Source organism: Artemia sp. Qi Xiang Cuo, chromosome 2, assembly GCF_049724085.1.
Source record: "Artemia sp. Qi Xiang Cuo chromosome 2, ASM4972408v1, whole genome shotgun sequence".
Lineage (NCBI taxonomy): Eukaryota > Metazoa > Arthropoda > Branchiopoda > Anostraca > Artemiidae > Artemia > Artemia sp. Qi Xiang Cuo.
Window position 1 is genome coordinate 31,104,381 of NC_142795.1, and position 19,132 is coordinate 31,123,512.

The window sequence follows — 19,132 nt, forward strand, 5'->3', positions numbered from 1 at the left end:
GTCAAAAGAGATTGGAGGGCACCTAGCCCCCTCTACGCCCATTTTTCTCAAACCCATCCCATAAGAACTTTCAAATAGCTTTTTTCTAAATAGTTCAAAGACCATGTAACGAAAACTCAGGGGTCAACACAGCCTTCCAGGGCCTTAGGGCAGATGTTGTAAGTTGTGCCCTTGGGGAATATATGGATCTTATTGAAGGGATGCTCGTAAAAAATTCAGAGATGGCTTATTTGATTGGAAACTGAAAGTTCTAGTTAAGTTTTTTCGAGTCAAAAGATATTGGGGGGAAACTAGCCCCCATACCCCTTTTACCGAAATGCATCCAATAAAAATTTTGAGATAGGCATTAAGATAAAAATTTCTTAAAAGTCAGATAACAAAAACTCAGGTGTCGTCACAACCCCCCAGGGCCAGGGGTCAGGCGTTGTAATTTATGCCCTGGGGCATAGGCTACATTGTTCATATGAAAGGGATGCTCGTATAAACTTCAGAGAGGGCTCATTTGATTGGATATTGAAAATTCGAGCTCACTTTTAATAGTCAAAAGAGATCCGAGGGCAGCTATCCCCCAACCCATATGATGAAAATTTAGAGATAGACATCTGGTTAAAAATAGTTCAAAGGTCAGGTAAGAAAAAATCCAGTGTCAATAGAACCCCCCAGGGCATGTATGGTTCTTATGAAAGGGATGCTCGTATAAACTTCATAGAGGGCTCATTTGACTGGAAATTGAAAATTCTAGTTCACTTTTTAAGAGTCAAGAGAGTTAAACTAGCCCCCCCCCCAACGCTCTGTTTTCCCCAAACCCGTCCCCTACAAATTTTGAGATAGCCAGTGTTTTGGAAATTGTTCAAAAATTAGATAACAAAAACACCCCCAGAGCCCGCGGGATAGGCGTAGTAAGTGTTTTCCTGGGGGTGTAAATGGTTCTTATGAAAGGGATGCTCGTAAAAACTTCAGAGGGGGCTCATTTAATTGGAAATTGAAAGTTCTAGTTCAATTTTTAAGAGTCAAAAGATATCCGAGGGAAACTAGCCCCCCCCCCCACACATCCTTCTTTCCCCAAGCCCATCCGATAAAATTTTTATAATAGCCATTTCATTAAAAATAGTTCAAAGGTCAGATAAGAAAAATTCATGTGTTGACGAAACTCGCAATGGCCCGGAGGCAGGCGTTATGAGTAATGCTCTAGGGCATATATAGTTCTTATGGAGGGATACTCGTATAAACTTCGGAGAGGGCTCATTTGATTTGAAATTCAAAGTTCTTGTTCACTTTTTAAGAGTCAAAAGAGATCGGAGGGCAACTAGCCCCCCCTCCTCCACGCCCTAAATGTATCCGATAAAAATTTTGAGATAGACATTTTGTTAAAAATATTTCAAAGTTCTAATAACAAAAAACTCCGGTGTCGACACAGCCCCCCAGGGCCCGGGGGTAGGCGTTGTAAGTTATGCACTGGGGGCATATATGGTTGTTATGGAAGGCTCGTATAAAATTCCTAGAGGGCTCGTTTGATTGGAAATTGAAAGTTGTAATTCACCTTTTAAGAGTCAAAAGTGATCGGAGAGCAGCTAGCCTCCCCCACACTCCATTTACTTTTTCCCCAGAGGCACTTCATATATAAGGGGTCGTCGTATAAACTTCAAAGGGGGCTCATTCGATTGGAAATCAAGAGTACTAGTGCCCTGTTTAAGAGTCAAAATTGATCAGAGGGTAACTGCCCCCCCAAGCCCTTTTTCCCCAAATTTATCTGATAAAAAATTTGAGGTAGCTATTTTGTTAAAAATAGTTGAACGATCATATAACAAAAACACCTTTACGTATGGTCATTTCGTTAAAAATTGTTCAGAGATCAGATAAGAAAAACTCCTGTGTCAGCACAACCTCCCCCCCCCCGAAGGGCCAGAGTATATGTTGCAACTATTGCTCTTGGGGCATATATGGTTCTTATGGAAGGTATGCTCGTATAAACTTCAGAGAGGGTTCATTTGAATGGAATTTAAAAGTTGTAGTTCCTTTTCTCAGAGTAAAAAAGATCAGAGGGCAACTAGCCCCTACCGTCCACAACGCCTTTGGGCGTATCGGATGGATAAACCCATCCGATAAAAATTTCAGGTGACCATTTTAATAAAAATAGTTCAACCATCAGAATATTAAAACTCCAGAATCAACATAACCCCCCCGAGCCCAGGGATAGGCGTTGTAAGTTATACTCTGGGGATATATATGGTTCTTATATAGGGGATACTCGTATAAACTTCAGAGAGGGCTCATTTGATTGAAAATAGAAAGTTCTAGTTCACTTTTAAAGAGTCAAAAGAGACCAAAGCTTAATCTAGTCCCCCACGCCCTTTTTCCCCAAACCCATCCGATAAAAATTTTGAGATAGCAATTTTGTTAAAAATAGTTCAAACATCAGATAATAAAACTCCGAGGTTGACACAAACCCATTTTTTCACTTTTATATTGTTACTTTGATATCAGTTTTCATACTTCTATAAATATTTGATTTGTTTTTTTAGTTTGATTTTGAAAAAAGGAATTTTTAAAAACTTGAAATTTTTTGCAATCAAAAACTAACAAAAATTAATTAAAAAAACTTCCCGAAATATATGTTATTCAAAGAAAAGTAAAGGCCATTTTAAACTTAAGCTCAGCAGATACAAATATCTTTTAAAATTCAGACTCTAAACGACCAGAAATTGCTATTAAAGAATAAATGAGACCCAAAACGAACAGAAATTAAATAAGCAATCATAGCAAAAACATACAACAATTAATAATATAAATGAATACTACTACTACTACTACTAACAACTCACCGCAGCACCAAGCCGCCTGAGGCCAACACAGCTACGCACACTCCTCCTACACCCCAATCTATTCAAAGCCTCCATTTTTAAACCCGCCCACGAAGTTCCCATTTCCTTTAAATCTTTCTTTATGACGTCCTCCCACCCCAGACGGGGGCGACCTGCTTTCCGTTTCACCCTAGATGGTTGGCCGAAAAGAACAATCTTCAGCAATCTGTCATCCTTCATCCGCAAAACATGCCGTAGCCACCTCAACCTTTCTTTCATTATAGCCCTAGAGAGCGGTATTGAACCATATTTTTTGTATAGTCTATTGTTTGAAATACGGTCAGTCAGCCGGGTACCCAGAACAATCCTTAAGCAATTTCTCTGGAAAAAATCTAGTAAATCTTCATCTGCTTTTCAGAGCGTCCATGCTTCAGAGCCATATTTGACCACTGTCATCACTGTAGCTTCTAATATTCTAATTTTGGTTTGCAGACTTATCTTCCTATTCTTCCAGACATTTTTTAACTGTGAAAAAACACCCTGAGCCATGGCTATTCAATTTTTAACATCTTCACTGCCCCCACCATCTTTACTAATAATACTACCAAGGTAAGTGAAGCTGCCCACCTGATCAATCTTTTCATTACCCAACGTCAACTTTTCATCTTCATTTATTCCTAGCCTTAGTGACTTAGTCTTCCTAACATTAATTTTCAAACCAACACTAGCACCCTGAACTCGCATAACGTCTGAAAGGTTGTTCGTTTTATTCACTGCTTCATCTAAGATACTTAAATTACCAGCATAATCTAAGTCAAGGAAACAGTTGCCTTCGCGTTTGATTCCATGGTCTTATATTGCCTTTCCTTTGCTCCTTAAAATACAGTCTATCAAGATAATTCATACAAAGGGGGATAGAACAAAACCCTGCTTAACTCCTGATTTAATATAAAACCAGCTGCTAACCTCATTTCCTATAACCGCAGCAGTGTTATTCTCGTACATAGCAATGATAACTTTAATGTATTTTTCTGGTATACCATACAAGGATAAAACCTTTACTAAAGCTCCTCTATCAACAGAATAGAACGCTTGCTCATAATCTATAAAAGTGAGGACCAAAGGCGTTTGACAACTCAGGCATTTCTCAATTATTAGCCTAAGAGTGAAAATTTGGTTGACACATCCTCTACCTTTTCTAAAACCGCACTGCCCTTCTCTTAAAACTCTATCTACGGCATCTCTCAGTCTAAAAAGTATCATATTACTAAGTAATTTGCTAACTACAGAGACCAGACTAATGCCTCAATAATTACCACACTCACTTTTATCGCCTTTCTTATAAAGTGGCTTAATTAAGGTTTTCCTAAAATCGTTAGGTACTTCCCTTTTTCAAAAATCATATTCATAATCTTCAATAACTTATTTCTAACCTCAGAGCCACCATATTTAAGAAACTCACTTACCACCCAATCAGCACCTGGAGACTTATTATTCTTTAATCCTTTTAGTACTGTTGCTAATTCCTCCTCACAAAACAAATCTTCCTTGACATCCAAGGTATCACAAACTGTTTCATTTTCCTCTATATTTTTTCCTGCAACTCTATCTCGGTTAAGCAAGTTCTCAAAATGTTTTGCCCATCTCGCTTTAGCTTTTTCCTTATCGCTAATTGCCACCCCATTCCTATCTTTAACTGGGACAAGTCTGGATTGACTACTACCTCTCAATTTGTTATCGTGCCAGTACAATATTTTACTATTATGCCGTCTAGCTTCATCTTCCAGATCCTCGGCAATTTTATCCATGGCCTCTACTTCACACCTCCTTAGTTCATATTTTAATGTTTTCTCCACTTTCTTTACATTTCTTTTGTTTTCATACGATCTATCACTCAGATAGTTCTTGTACAAGTCCTTTCTCCTTTCTATTAAACATAAAGCTTTTTCACTAATATTCTTAGGGAAGCATAAATTAAACTTAAAACGAGCATAAGTTAAATAAAAAATAAATTAAAAAAAACATAAATTATATATTATTTTAAGTTAATACATAAATCTTAAAACGATTTAAACTTAAATTGGAAATAAAAATTAATATTAAAACGAACAAAAATCGTTATAAACAAGAGTGTGGGTATGACCACCTTCCCTCACTGTAAAAGCCTAAAGCCTAATGCGTCATTGGCGCTTTACTGAAAACTATATGTGTCTTGAACAATATTGGAAAGTATAAACAACACAAATTGAATATTTGATGAATAATGATATTAATTGTTGAAAGACCCATCAGTTCAAGAATTTATTTCACTGTAATTGTATTTTTATTTCAATACTATAAGAACTGGAAAAGAAAATATTTGTAATATAATCCGTTTTCAGTTAAGCGCCAATGACGCAGTAGGCTTTTGGTTTTTATTTACAGTTAGGAAAGGAGGCAGTATCCAAACACTTGTCTGTAGGGAAACTATATTCGTCTTTAACAACTTTAAAAAGAGCTAATAAATTAAACTGAAAATTTTATGTATAATGATATTAATTGCTGAAAGCACATCATTTCAAAATTTTACTATAATTTTAATGTTTTTTTTCAATATAAGTACAAAAGAAAACATTTGTCATAGAACTGGTTTTCAGTAAAGCGCCAATGACGCAGTGGGTTTTAGACTTTTGTAGTGAGAGAAGGAGGTCATACTCAAACTCTTGTTTGTGGTGATTTTTGATCGTTTCAAGCTTGATTTGCATATTCAATTTAAGTTTCACTCTTTTTAAGATTTATTTACTAATTTACATTAATATCTATTGTATGTTTGTTTGCATTGATTGTTTATTTAATTTCTGTTTGTTTTAAGTTTCATTTATACTTCAATAGGAAAATACTTTTTTTCATTTTAAGCTTGATATTCATATTCAATCTAAGCATTACTCACTTTAAGATCTATTTATTCACTTATATTATTACTTGTTGTATGTTTTTGCTATGATTGCTAATTTAATTTCTGTTCGTTTTGGGTTTCATTTGTTCCTTAATAGCAATTTCTGGTCGTTTTGAGTTTGAATTTTAAAAGGTATTTGTATCTGCTTAGCTTTAGTTTAAAATGGCCTTTACTTTTCATTGGAAAACTTATTTTTCGGAATTTTTTTTTTAATTAATCCAAGATAATAAGATAATGAAATGAATGATTTGTTTAGGGTAGATAATTATGATGTTATTAGCTCAGTAAAGAAATGGCAAGACCTGTCAGCATTTAGATAATTTATTTTAAGTTTCAATGTCATAGTAACGAGAAGTTAAAGATAATTAAAAAATAATCAAATTTATGGTGGTGTAACATTGTTGATTAGGAAAAATATTGTAGTAAATGAAATAGGTAAAAACACAATCGTAGAGTGTTATTTTGGTAAAGATTATTATTGGGATTATTATGTTTATGCTTTGTGCTGTGTATATCCCTCCAGAATTAAGTATTTATATTCAGCAGGAGGGTATGAGATACATTTTTATTCAGAGGCGTTTAAGTATAAGAGGTTGTATAAAGATTGCAAGTGTGTACTTTTAGGACATTTTAATGCATATGTTAGCGTGAATGTTCTAAATCTGGTTAAGGTCAAAACTTCAATTAGCGACTTGTCCAGGGGCCTTAAATATCAAGATCAATCAAGAATGTGGGGGTTGACAAGTTAGAAAGTTGATAGTACAGATGCTTATTTACATTCTAACGGGGCACCATCTACGGCCATTGACCTACTAACGGGAGTGGCGCAACATGCGCAGGGAATACGAGGAGTACATGATCATTGACCTCCAATCAGAGAGTTACATTACTAATGGGAATGACATCAGAGCAGACTTCTGAGAATTACAAAATTGGTTTGTGCAATAACTCCAAGAGGTATAACAAGCGCAGCGAATATAAGGAAGGATTTTCAGTATAGTTGTTATTAGTGAGAGAATAGAATTCGAGAAGAGAACAGTTTGACTTTATTCATATATTTATTCATTGAGACATATTTACAATAATGAGTGGAATGTTTACACTATTAGAAGTTTATAGTGGAGTTGGTAGCAGTAGCAATGATACAAGAGCACCAAACACTGCGCTAGAAATCACGAGAGGATCACGACTTTGTCTTGAATGGGATAAAGTATATTCAAGATACACGTTATCTTTGAGCAAATTTAAATTGGAGGACCAATTATGCTTCGCTGCAAAAGTTGATATAGCACATGTGAATACAATTCAAAGTGCTTTAAACGCAATAGTGAAGTATATAGAGGACAATGAGTTATATCGGTAATTGTATATGTGTAATATATATTATTGTTGTAATTATGATCACACAATAAAATTGTTTCGAAATCAAAAATGTCCCCTTTCTTTTTGTTAGATTTATTAGGTTATTGAATATTCTTGAAGTAGAACGAATCATGGTTAGCCTAGAGTCAGCAATGAGAGTGTTAGGATTGAAAAATGAGTAAATTTGAGAAAGAGAGAATTAGGCCGAATCTTGTGATTATGGAAAAACATTTGATTCTGAATGACGATTTTCTCGAGTTATCTCTTCAACGGAAGATTTTTTATCAGGGAACACTTGACAATATAGTGGAGAGTGATTCTCCCCCATTGGACTATTGTATGAAGCTTTTACAACGTGACTCAAATGCTTTTATTCAATTTATTGATATATTAATTGAAACAAAGTAGAATAATATCGTGGATATATTTTTGAAAACATTGCCATAGATTCTATGTAGATGGCTCCCCCTTTGAAAGAGGTTATGTAACGTCGCAGAGTTATTCCTCTCTTATCCCCCGCTGAATTTATCGAACGTGGATCAGTTTCTTTTTAGCTGTGAGAGGGTTGACATCGGAAACCAAAAATGTTCTATACATGTCCACTATGTATGTACACTCTTGGCAGTTGGTCATCATGTAAGAATTGTACAATTATTGATGGATATAATGAAAAGTGCAAATTATGCAATCCCTGTAAATTAGATAGAGAATATGCAGTACAAATTAAAGGCTGAAATTCATGTCTTGAAACGATTTGTGACTCTCTACCTAGAGGGCAACTATGTTTAAATTGCCACTGTGACAAATGTGATCAGTGGGAGAATACTTATCCTGGTATGACTGGAAAGAACCCTAAACGTGATTTTATTTTATTTCTACTAGATTGGTATCTTCGTGGTTTTAAATTATTGTGGGAGGAAGAATCAGGTCTACTATTCAACTGTTAGGGTAACAAGACAATTTGGTTTCTACGTCATCGTTTGTGGCAACACTGCCTATTATGACTATAAGCCTAGTGATTTTTATTTGGCAGTTACCGAATGTGATTCCCCATTTGAAAACACTGTATGCGATATTGCCTCCAATAGACTGATTGAAACACGTGAATTTCACAATATAAATGCAAATAGTATCATTGCTTATACAAAGAGAAGTTACATTGAGTGAAGTTACAAGAGTGAAGTTACATTGTACTTTAGAAAATGTGATCCTGACTTTATAGCCAATCAAGATCAATATACACTGCAATGATCTACCTGCATTAATAGTTCTCGACAGTTGCCTATACACCGAAGAAGAAGAAATCTAAAGAGTAGAATAAAGACTTTGTTGTTGTATACATTTTTTTTATTAATAAACACATTCACATACATTTATTAAGCACTTTACTCGTAGGACAATAAAATCTATATTATAAAGGTCTGAGAAGATATTTTCCACCATAAAGTCGTTCAGACGTGGATTGTCTACATAAATGTCGAGAAACTGCTTGTAAGTATAGCCACGACATCTGAACACGAAATATAGTAGCGCATGGAAACTGCAACTTTTAGTTGTCAGATTCTGCACTCTCTTCCGATTATGAATAATAGTTTTCCCACTGCTTTCAATATAGTTGTTGATGGCTGGAGTGTAGAATGTATAGGGTAGACCGAGAGGATAAAATAATTCAATCGTCTTCATTGTTTGAAAGATGTACAGCCAATGGCCAGCATTCACAGTCGACGGACTGCTATTGACATAGGGTATTATTGGCAATTTGAATTTTTCCATGGAAGTCTGAGGGTAGACAGTAGGATCTGTATTTGGACATGTAGGGGTCCATATTAAATACATTGATTATTTGACTGGTGTTCTTGGTGTGAGGTCTAGTAGAATACTACCTTCGGGAGTGATTTCCCAATAGGTTTCAAATTGATTTAATGAGATTAGTGCAATACTCTCACGTAATGGGCCGGCAATGTACACTCTAAAAGCACACTTCCCGTTTGTACTAGACTCATATCTTGAGTGCCAGACAGGTCTAGTACAATGATACCATGTGTTTTAGCGAAAATTTCTTCAGTTATACCATTTCCAAATAGTTGTGAATCATGATCTAGGGTTTGCATTGTCAACTCATACAATGTCCTATAGGATTTATCAAAAGATAGATTGTAGAGCGGGATTGCATTTACTTTGCAGACAAGATACGAAAGTCCAAACATCACAAATTTATTCGGGCAACCAGTCCACGATCCTATTGCACTAGCACTTTTTACAAATACCAATGCCAATGTTGATGGAATTTTGCCATTGATAAAGGATGAGTAGATGAAGGTGCGTGAGCCTGTGGCAATATGATGTTGATTGGTGATTGTATGAGGAACAAGTAGTTTAATATTATTTCCACTGGCTATCAGTTTTTCACTGCCAAAGCAACAGAACTCATAACCTGCTGCTTTCGTATATGTAGTATTGCCGAGGTGAGGGAGAGAGTTAAATCAGGATTGGCAGGAAGTTCATTTCGTAAAATGAAATTGGATGGAGCAAGCGTCAATTTTTATATCCGATTTAATATTTGGTAGTGTCCATTGGGGTCTATTAAATATTTCATGATATATTTTTCCAACTGGATGTAATTCACTAGTTGTAGCATTTTTAAGTGCATCTGTACTATCAGTATCTGTAATATATTCATAACCATTGGATGTGCCTCTCAATTCTTTTTATGACTTGGGTGTCATCACCATGAACTGCAAATAGTTTGTATAATTTGAGAGATTGTTGCCTGTGCTCACCAAAGTACCATTTATGTAGACACTGATTTAACTAAATAAATTATGCAATATACAGTTTTCGTAGGATATCCCATCAGCACGAACTGGCATTCCATTGTCAGATTTCTTGACTTTCATATGTAAATCTATAAATGTCGGAAGACATGTCGATAAAGTAGTCTTCATTGGAATAAATTTGAAAGTGGATATTATCGGAAAGGGGTTGTTGTGGATAAAATTGTTCATAGTATCCATGTTTTATACTCACATCAACATTTTCTGCATTGAAAAGATTTAAAGATGAAGTGATTGAAGGTTAGGAATCCTTATGTGGTAGATAAGCCATTGTTCAGATTATGAAAAGAAATCTAGTTTCGATCTAACAATTCTCTTCCTGGGGCCTCTTCTTCTGTTTATTGTACGTATCGTCTTTTTCCTTCTTTTCCTTGACAGGGGTGATGTCATTCGTTTCTGACCTGAGTAGAGACTGATGAGTGGTGCACTGTTTCTCGACCTTTTTAAACCTTTCCCATTTTGATGAGATTTCAGTTGTTCGCCAAGGGTTCGCACACTGGACCTAATATTTTCCGAAGCACTTTTTTTTAAATCCTTACCAGAGCCCCAGTCGTATAGTGTAGAGGATGGAAAATCTTTCGCAGCCGGTACAATATATTTTCTAGCCATAGGTAGTGCAGAGCGCAACAGCTCAGCAAACAAACTGCCAAGACCATAGCCAGCCATTGATGAGTGAACTTTGTAATAGTCCATTCCGTTGCCGAGCTGTCTTGGGCCAAGAGGATTAACATAGCTGTCAATATCAGGACAAATGAATAACAATTTTCTATTAGACACCCTGTTTTTGAACACCGACAACGATGGGTCAAAAATGGCATGTAATCACAGCTAAACCTTTTGATATTGCTAGGGGATCCCCTAATTCAGTTCTTAGTTTTAACTGGCACAGTTTAAAATAGGAAGTGTTTACTGGGATATACTGAAGATGCTTTATATTGTAATAATGAATATGATTTTGATTGGTTTTTCGTTCAAGAACTCGTAGGAGGGGGGCATTGCTATTACCAACTCTGGATGTTTCAACAAATGAAGCATAGAGAAATATACAACTATCCGAGAAGGAGGCTGGCGGGTAGTCACTAAAAATAAAATTAGTGTTTCCGGTACTTTTACCATTGATTATATAGAGTTTAAAGCCAAGAACATCTTTTTGATTATCATTGAGAATAACCTTTTCACCGGCAATGGGTGAACTAATTTAGATCCTGCCTTCTTCCTTTGAATACTTGAAATTGAAGGCTCCTTATTTATGAGCGCAATTTATTTTATTGATAGAACGACATAAATAATTCATACAAGTGAGTTCCTCGTATGGTAATTCAACATATGGATAATCCAACCAATTGATTATTTTAATTTTATGCTATTCGCTATCAGGTGGTGGCGGCCAATCTTATGGTCTAATTTTTATATCATATTTGTGATCTTTTTTCAGGATATCATAGGTACTTTTGAGAATACAGTCGACAAGAGCCACTTCACACGCGCCATCAAATTTGATAGTGGGAGAAAGCATCGTCCAAAAATCACTTGTTTTTTTCAAATCTTTGCAGAGAGGATCAGAGACATTAGACATGAATGTCTCATAGAAGTCATTGGGCATTGTTAATGTCTTCAGCTGCAACCCAAAAATCCAAATCAGAGTTGTATCCTAGCCAACGAACAAGCAACTGTCTCTTGCCCCTGCGAGTACGGCTCTTTAATATATTTTCAATTTGATAAATTTCACTACTGTTTCTAACTTTTTGTAGTTCATATTCATAAAAACCGCCGAGTATCCCATCATCTTTTGTGTCTCGCAGACGATATAACTTGGGTTCGGTGTCTAGGATTTTCACACTTTAAAAAGTTCAGTGCTCCATAAACAATTCCCCTTTTCAAAAACATTGGTGGTTCTATTAATTCGAACAGTATCGCCAACATTGAATTTTTTCTTCACATTTGTTTTGTTGTTTTTTTTTCACTGGAATATTGCTTAAGAAAAGTATCAAATGTATTTTCACTACAATGAACTTCCTAAGGGCTAACACTGGACAACGATCGATGTGGACGTTGGTAATATACTTGCAGGATTTTATCTAAATCATTAATAAAACCAGCAGTATTTTTCAGCGTGCAATATCTCAAAATTAACAGACGAATCGCTCTTATCAATCGTTAAGCCAATGCAGCCTTTATCGAACTGTAACTATGATATAGCTTTGTATTATATTTCAATAGAACCTTTTGCAGATGAGGATTAACTAATTCACTACCGCGGTTACTTTGAATTTTTCTAAAGCAATCTTGTTCAAGAATAATTTCTAAAGCCTGAGCAACCTCAACACCTGTTTTTGATCGCAATGGAATGGCGTATGCATAGCAACTAAAGACACTGATTGCCATTAGAATATATTTGTAGGGTGTATTGTGACGTCTTTGAATCATATCTAGAGTTAAAAGATCTGTTTGCATTAAATGCAGAGGGAAAAAGGCTTTAGTTTGTCTATATTGTTTGCCGCGAAGCCTACGAGTGTAACTCGGTTCATTTTCTAGATACTCTTTTGCATTTTTTAAAGTGCTGCCACCTATGTCAGAGGCAACTTTAGAAAACTAACGGAAAGGCACAAAAAACTCATAATATAGCATAGAATCCTGTAAATATCTTAGAAATTATGCTTTTAAAAACCAGGGATAATGAAAACACAGGGAATTATGGGGTGGGGGAAGGGGGTAAATTATCAAATTTAGATAGCTACTTAGGCTACAGACTCATCGCATAACTTTCGAAATGTCTTAAGCTCAAGAAACAGGGGGTATTTAGATATATAGACTCGATAACACAGTTCCAAAATATAGGCTTAAAATTAGATAGAAAAAATATCGTTAACATACACACATCATGTAGGCTTAAAATGTATACCAAAAGCTAGCCTAGTAGAAAATATATGCGATCAGATAAATAAATTCTAGCTGATTTTACACTTAACACAGCCTTCATGCAGCCCAGCCCCTCTATTGTGTAAATATAAACCCTGAATTTAAATATATTGGGAGGGGCTAAAATTCATTTCCAACAAAAAAAATGATTTTATGATGAAAAACGAAAGAAAATCTACTAAAGAGAACTCACATTTTAAATTTGTGTAGCTAAGACTTCTAAATTCACTGTATTTGATGTTTTCTCTATAATGTTTTGAAGCGGACTGTTACTTTAGCCTCAAAGCGTGATCATTATAAACAAAGTCTCAAGGTGGAATCATAACAAACAGTTAATGCATAGGTTGATTTCGACAGCATCCTGTTACATAAATTCACGGGAAATTCATTGACCTAGAAATAGGTGTGTAATCTTGTATAGTTAGTATTGTAGGCCTCTGATTGGCTGTCATCTTGTTCCTACCGTTGTTCGTACTGTTAGCAGGTCAATGCCCATATATGGTGCCCAGTTAGAATGTAAATATGCATCTCTACTGTTGACATTTTCTAATGAATGAGGGAAAGCACGTTTTTTTACAAATGCATCACATCTCGACAGAAGAAAAAAAGTACAAGAGAAAGAATTTTGATAGAACTGGTAATTTTATCAAATGAGCAAATTTTATACGCAGGGATAGTTTTTGAGGGGTAACCGTCTAGGGAGGGAATCATCCTGGGGGAGGGGGCATTAGCCAGGAAAGTGTTAGCCACAAGTAACTACAAAAAATCATTGAAAGTCGAATTCAAAGTATTTTCTTTGGGTAGGGCAGCGGGGAACTATTTGGACACTATAAATACAAAATTCAGTGTCGGCTTTTAGTTTTCTCTCGTTTATTTAAATTTATTATCTAAGCTCTAGAAGTTATATCAAGGCCGCCAACATCATTCTAAATAGTTGACCACACAAACTAAAGACGTTTGTAATGGACGAGATAGAGCAAGTCTTTAATGTACTACATCCTCTTGAGTTCAAATGTACTAGTTTGATAGACTGGCTGTAGGAGATGGTAAGCGGAGTTCAAAGAAAGTTAGAAGATATAAAGGTGTTAAACAGGGTTACACATTTTACATAATTGTTCGTCCTATTTATAAGTTCAGTAGTGGTGCATATAGAAGACAAGGAGGTGAGCTTCGGTATTGTATCCTTTTGCATGATGTTGTCCACAGATAATATAATTTCGGTTACAGATTCACGATGGAACCTTCAGAAATTATTTGATACTTTAGGAGATTGGGATGGGAAAAAGTTCGAACATAATGTAGATAAAACTGTATTGTTAGTATTTCGAAAATGTGGTTGACTTGAGGAGCAGGTTAAGCTTAGTTCCAAGGGTAGAAGGGTTAGAATAGGGGAGGATTGGTCATATTTGGGAGTTAAGTTCAAGGCAAAGAGAAATTCATTCAGTAGTGATAAAGAAAGTAGGGTTTAAAAAGGAAAGGTATGTTGTAATGTGGCATTAAGGAGTCACCTTACGGATATTAAAAAGAGCCAAGTTATTAAAAACGTTCATAGAGCTAAAATTCTATGCGTTATGCATTACGAATCTGAGATTCAGGGAATGTGAAGGTGAATAGTGTAGAAATACTGCAACTTGGATATTTCAATAGGTGGTTAGGGATGAATAAGATTTCAAACAGTTTGGCAGTTGATTTATAATGGTTTTCTTTCAGATGTCGTAGACAACTTATTTTTTTAAGGGGGGGGGGGTTAGGGACGCTTAAAGTGCGGGTGATGAAAGCGGCTTATTTTGGAATGTTGAAGTGAGGCTCACGGAACTTGTAGCATTACCAAGTTAAAAGTGTATTAGATAATTGTGGATTAAGTCATTTGTAGGAGGAGGGGGAGTTTAGGGCTTAAGGATAAGAAGGCCAAAGTAAGTGAATTAGTTGAAAGAATTTTTCAGGCCCTGGAAATACAGGCATGGAAGGTCCGGCCCAGCGTTCGCTTTTGGCTTCTCTGGGTCTCTATTGTGGGTCAAAGGATATTTGGGATGATGCTATGTTTTTTAAGATGAGTTTGAATAAAAAGGAAAAACAGTTATTAATTTAAATGAAGGCAAATAGTTTGCCACTGAGCCAGAGGAGAAAGTTTTATTGGGAGAGGAGGTTTAAAGACTGTTAGAAACCAAAGTTTTTGTCCCTTGGTGTGTGAATGTGAAGAACTGACTGATGGTTAGGGCTGGTTAGGGAGTGTGTGGAACAGTGTTTTATGAGTGCAAGAAATTTGGCATGATTCTGCCGTCTCACGATGAATCCTTACAGCTAAGATTCAGTAGGATATGTTAAGAATTTCGTAATTTTTGCATAACCGTTGTTTGCTTTATGCTCGTATTCTACCATTACCTATTTGCTGTAAGCGCAAATAAATTCATTCGTTCATTCCTTTATATTTCTTCAATAAGGTATTGATTCACTCGTTCAATGAAATTCTGAGACTTCCTTTGCTGAATCTCACTAGATACTCAGAACCACGATCTGGTACATTCCTTAGCCAAATTCTCGTAAATTTTCTGTGCTAAATTTTGATACATTTTAAAAGTAAATTTTATGTAGATTCCTCTGGCGCAATCTTCAGAAACTGAACTAACATAAATTCTGGTATACTACCTGAGTCGAATTCCAATAAGTTTTCTCATCCAATCTTCAGCAGATTCAAGATCAACAATTCCGGCAGATTACAAGAGTAATAATTATCTGGCACATTCCCTAAAAGTTAACAAGTATACTTGTACCTAACAAATTTTGACTAAGAGGGTTTCGTCACAACAGTCATATTCATGTTGTCACGTTCGTCTTAACGGTTAATTTTTAATAAAAATTTTCCACTGACGTTCTTGATAGGCTGGTGGAGTTCAGTGCAAAGATATATTCTGCCAGACATGTCGCTTTGGAATGAAAATTTACAACTAAATTTTTTTTATACATTTTTATTTCAGCAATTCTAAAATCACACAAATTTATTTTTGTCTTTATTACAGAGATAAATTCAAGTAGATAGATAGCAAGTAGAACCCGAGTACAGTTTTATTCATTTCTTTCATTTATTCCTGGAAATTAATAGAGTTCAATCGCCCGCACTACCCCAAAAAGCAAGGTACTCGAAATAAACAACGAGTCTATTCTTCACAGACACATTTCAGTAGAAAAAATGGGCGTGATTCACCTTGAATAATTCAAAGAACTAAAATCTGTAAGATTAGAAGTGCAAATTGGCTCCTGCCACATACGCCGTCCAAAACTACCTTTTTTTTGTTGAAAAGTAGGCATGTTCTACATTGTCAAAACAAGAACCATGAAAGAATTATCAATCTCGGTGCATAAGCAAGCTAAATCCAAATGTAGACTGATGTGGCGCACAAACAAGTTTTGTCCCGATTAGGAGATAAAAGATGAAAATCATAATTTATAAATACTTTATTTTTAGTTTAATTTCTGTTTTCAATTTCAAATATAGGGATACGCCAAACAGTAGGGATCTGCAACTTCTCTCGACCCTCACGCCTATTTTTAAGCTAAAGCTTCAATCGCCTAACAATTTTTCGAGAAGAATTATTTATTTGGGTAGATTTGCTAGATAAGATGAATAAGATTTTCCTAAATACTGGAGTTGCCAGACCCCATCAAACACTGTTTAGATATAGGTTTAGCTTTTCATCACATGCTTTGAATAATTAAATAACTGTTTTTTTTCCGTTACGGCAGAAGCGGTCTCTCTCTCACCCACATTGCATAGTATTTTTCTAACGCAGGTGCGTTTGGGGAATTACCCTTCATGACTAGTTTGTGATTTTTGAATGCAAATTGCTGCTAACTATCTCTATTGTACTTTTATGCAAGACATTGTTAAATTTTAATAATACAGTGACATGTTATGGTATGTCAATCTTTTAAATTTATTAAATTTAATTTACCTTCAGCGTGTATCCAATTTTCGCATAGCTGAGATGTAAATATAGGCTCAGATAAGTTACTAAAAAGTAATTTCAAAGCTGAGGCAACGTCATGCTCAGTGAAATCTTCTCTCGATACATGGACCGGTGAAATGGCCAAAAAAAGAGACTCGAGTTTATCAATTCGGGATTGAATCCCTTCTTTCCTATATATTCCTTCAGAAACAAGACCTGAAAAGGACATTATTTAAGCAGGGGATAGTTTATTACTTCGTATTAGCCTCCAGTATTAAATGAAACCATCATGTTATCCTGTGAACGACTTAACTTTTACGGTTCTTATGGAAAATATGGATCACTGTCGAATTAATGAAGATGATATCATGCAAGGCCGTATCCAGCGGGGGTAGGGGGTTTCATCCCCAGGAAATGTTTTTCTGACTCGTACCCCCCCCCGTAAAAAATCCTTGTGCAAAACACCCCCCGGGAAAAAAATCCTGGATACGGCTCTGATACCATGCTTCGTGAAACTGCACATAATTTTTCCCCCTGGCAAAAAGAATAGTTGTCCAAGAATCTGAAATGTGCTCCCTTAAGGGGTGATTTTGAATTTGTTCCACTATTTTTTTGTTTCATCAAGTCTCGTTTCTGCTTTAGAGGGTAAGGCTCCGGTTAAGCAAGCAAGAAGAAGTTTCAAATCAAAGGTAGATCAAAATTTAAGGGGATAGAATGTCCGGAGCCAGTGTAGTGGGTTTGATCTCAGCTTGGTACAATGTCAAGAAATATGGATTTTCACTGGAATTTAAACCAGTCAAAAAATCTATTTTTTTTGAAACTCTGGTTCGTGTTTGAAGTCCAATAAATTGCTGAAATTGTTAAGACTTATATGCTTTTCAGTAAAAAAAAAAATATAATTCTCAACGTGAATAGGTGCTATTAATAAAAATGGTTTAGATTTCAATAGTAGATTAAAATTTCTTTAATATCATATTAAATTTGACTATGGTGCGATTTAAAGTACTATATTCAATAGAAATTCAAATCAAATATTAGAAGTTTAACAGAAAAAAGCGGAAGCTAAATATATTTTTACTTTTAAAAAAGGTGAATTTACTTGTTTACAAAACACACACAGAGAATTTTATGTACAACCTTTTTAAGCTTATGATCAACATTTTGAAACAATGGAAGAATATTTAGGAATTTTTTAATCTCGTAATATTATGAAATATTTACATTGTATTAATAAAAGAGAAACAATCATTTTTAGCCATTTCTACTTTAACACAAGACAGGAACATACTTAAAATGTTTTGATTTTAGATAATTTTGACAAAAAAAAACGTCTCCGTCAACTACAAACGCATAATATTCAACCTAGACGGGCAAAGTAGATTTATGATAAGACCTCTAAAGGAAGGAGCGACGATTTTGCCAGTAATTCCTAAAAGCTCTTCACTTAATTTATCCCCTACCTAATGATAGCCCAACTTAATTTATCCCCTACTGATAGCCCAACTAATGATAGCCCAAATTATATATATTCATGAATTTTCTGAATCTTCATATACAAATAAAATAGTGCCATTGGATTCCTTATTATCTGCCATGTATGAAATTCGTAGAGAGTATATAGTTTGGGTCATTTGTTTAAGCATTAGGGAGGGGGGATGGTAAAGTAAATTCACTTGCTCTTAGAAATTATAGAAAAAGGTATTTTAAACTTATTATATTTGAAAATTTTATGGTGTTTCCTTCAAGAGGGGCAAGCCACTACATTGGAACCAAAAATAATTTTTTTTATTTTATAAAAATATACTACCTTAAACACTTTGGGAAACATAAGACACAAGTTATCAATATCAATAAACTAAACTGAATACTTGCCATCAGAATCAGACTTTCACCAAAGCACTGTCATTGATTAAAATTTGGACGTCAGACTCACCATACAAAGCTATATAGTTGACAAAGGTATCGATAACCACTGGAACGTTGTCTTTTGTCAAGGGCAATTCATTCAAATCAAGACTCGATGGAATCATCTTTTCTTCTAACATCCTCTGAAAAGCTTGGGTTTCCGATGGTAAGTCCATGTGTATGTATATTATCTCTTCATTCTGTGTGTTTATAAATAAAAGTGGTCCAGTTTCATAGGCTAGGCTGCAAGCTTTTGTTTCACTGGATCCTAAAAAACAAATTTAATAAACATTTTGAAAAATGTTACAAAAAACAAAGATAAAGCATTTTTTCGAAGGTGAGAATTTAAAATGAAAGGGAGACTCAAGTTAAGCTATTAGTGTGTACACAAAACAATCAAACGAAATGAAATTAAAACGAAATTAGATCAAT

The 19,132-nt window shown here is 35.2% G+C and overlaps 1 protein-coding gene across 2 annotated transcripts in view; it reads right to left on the reverse strand.

Annotated features, from left to right (window-relative positions):
• LOC148955136 (uncharacterized) overlaps nucleotides 1-19,132 on the reverse strand; it is a 431,876-nt gene that overhangs the window by 80,742 nt on the left and 332,002 nt on the right. For both annotated transcript variants that reach the window (XM_089100529.1, XM_089100520.1), the window contains 2 exons: nucleotides 18,729-18,968; nucleotides 16,802-17,011 (listed from right to left, as the gene is read on the reverse strand). In XM_089100529.1, the coding sequence (XP_088956655.1) occupies nucleotides 16,802-17,011; nucleotides 18,729-18,968 (450 nt within the window). The remainder of the gene's footprint in view (nucleotides 1-16,801; nucleotides 17,012-18,728; nucleotides 18,969-19,132) is intronic.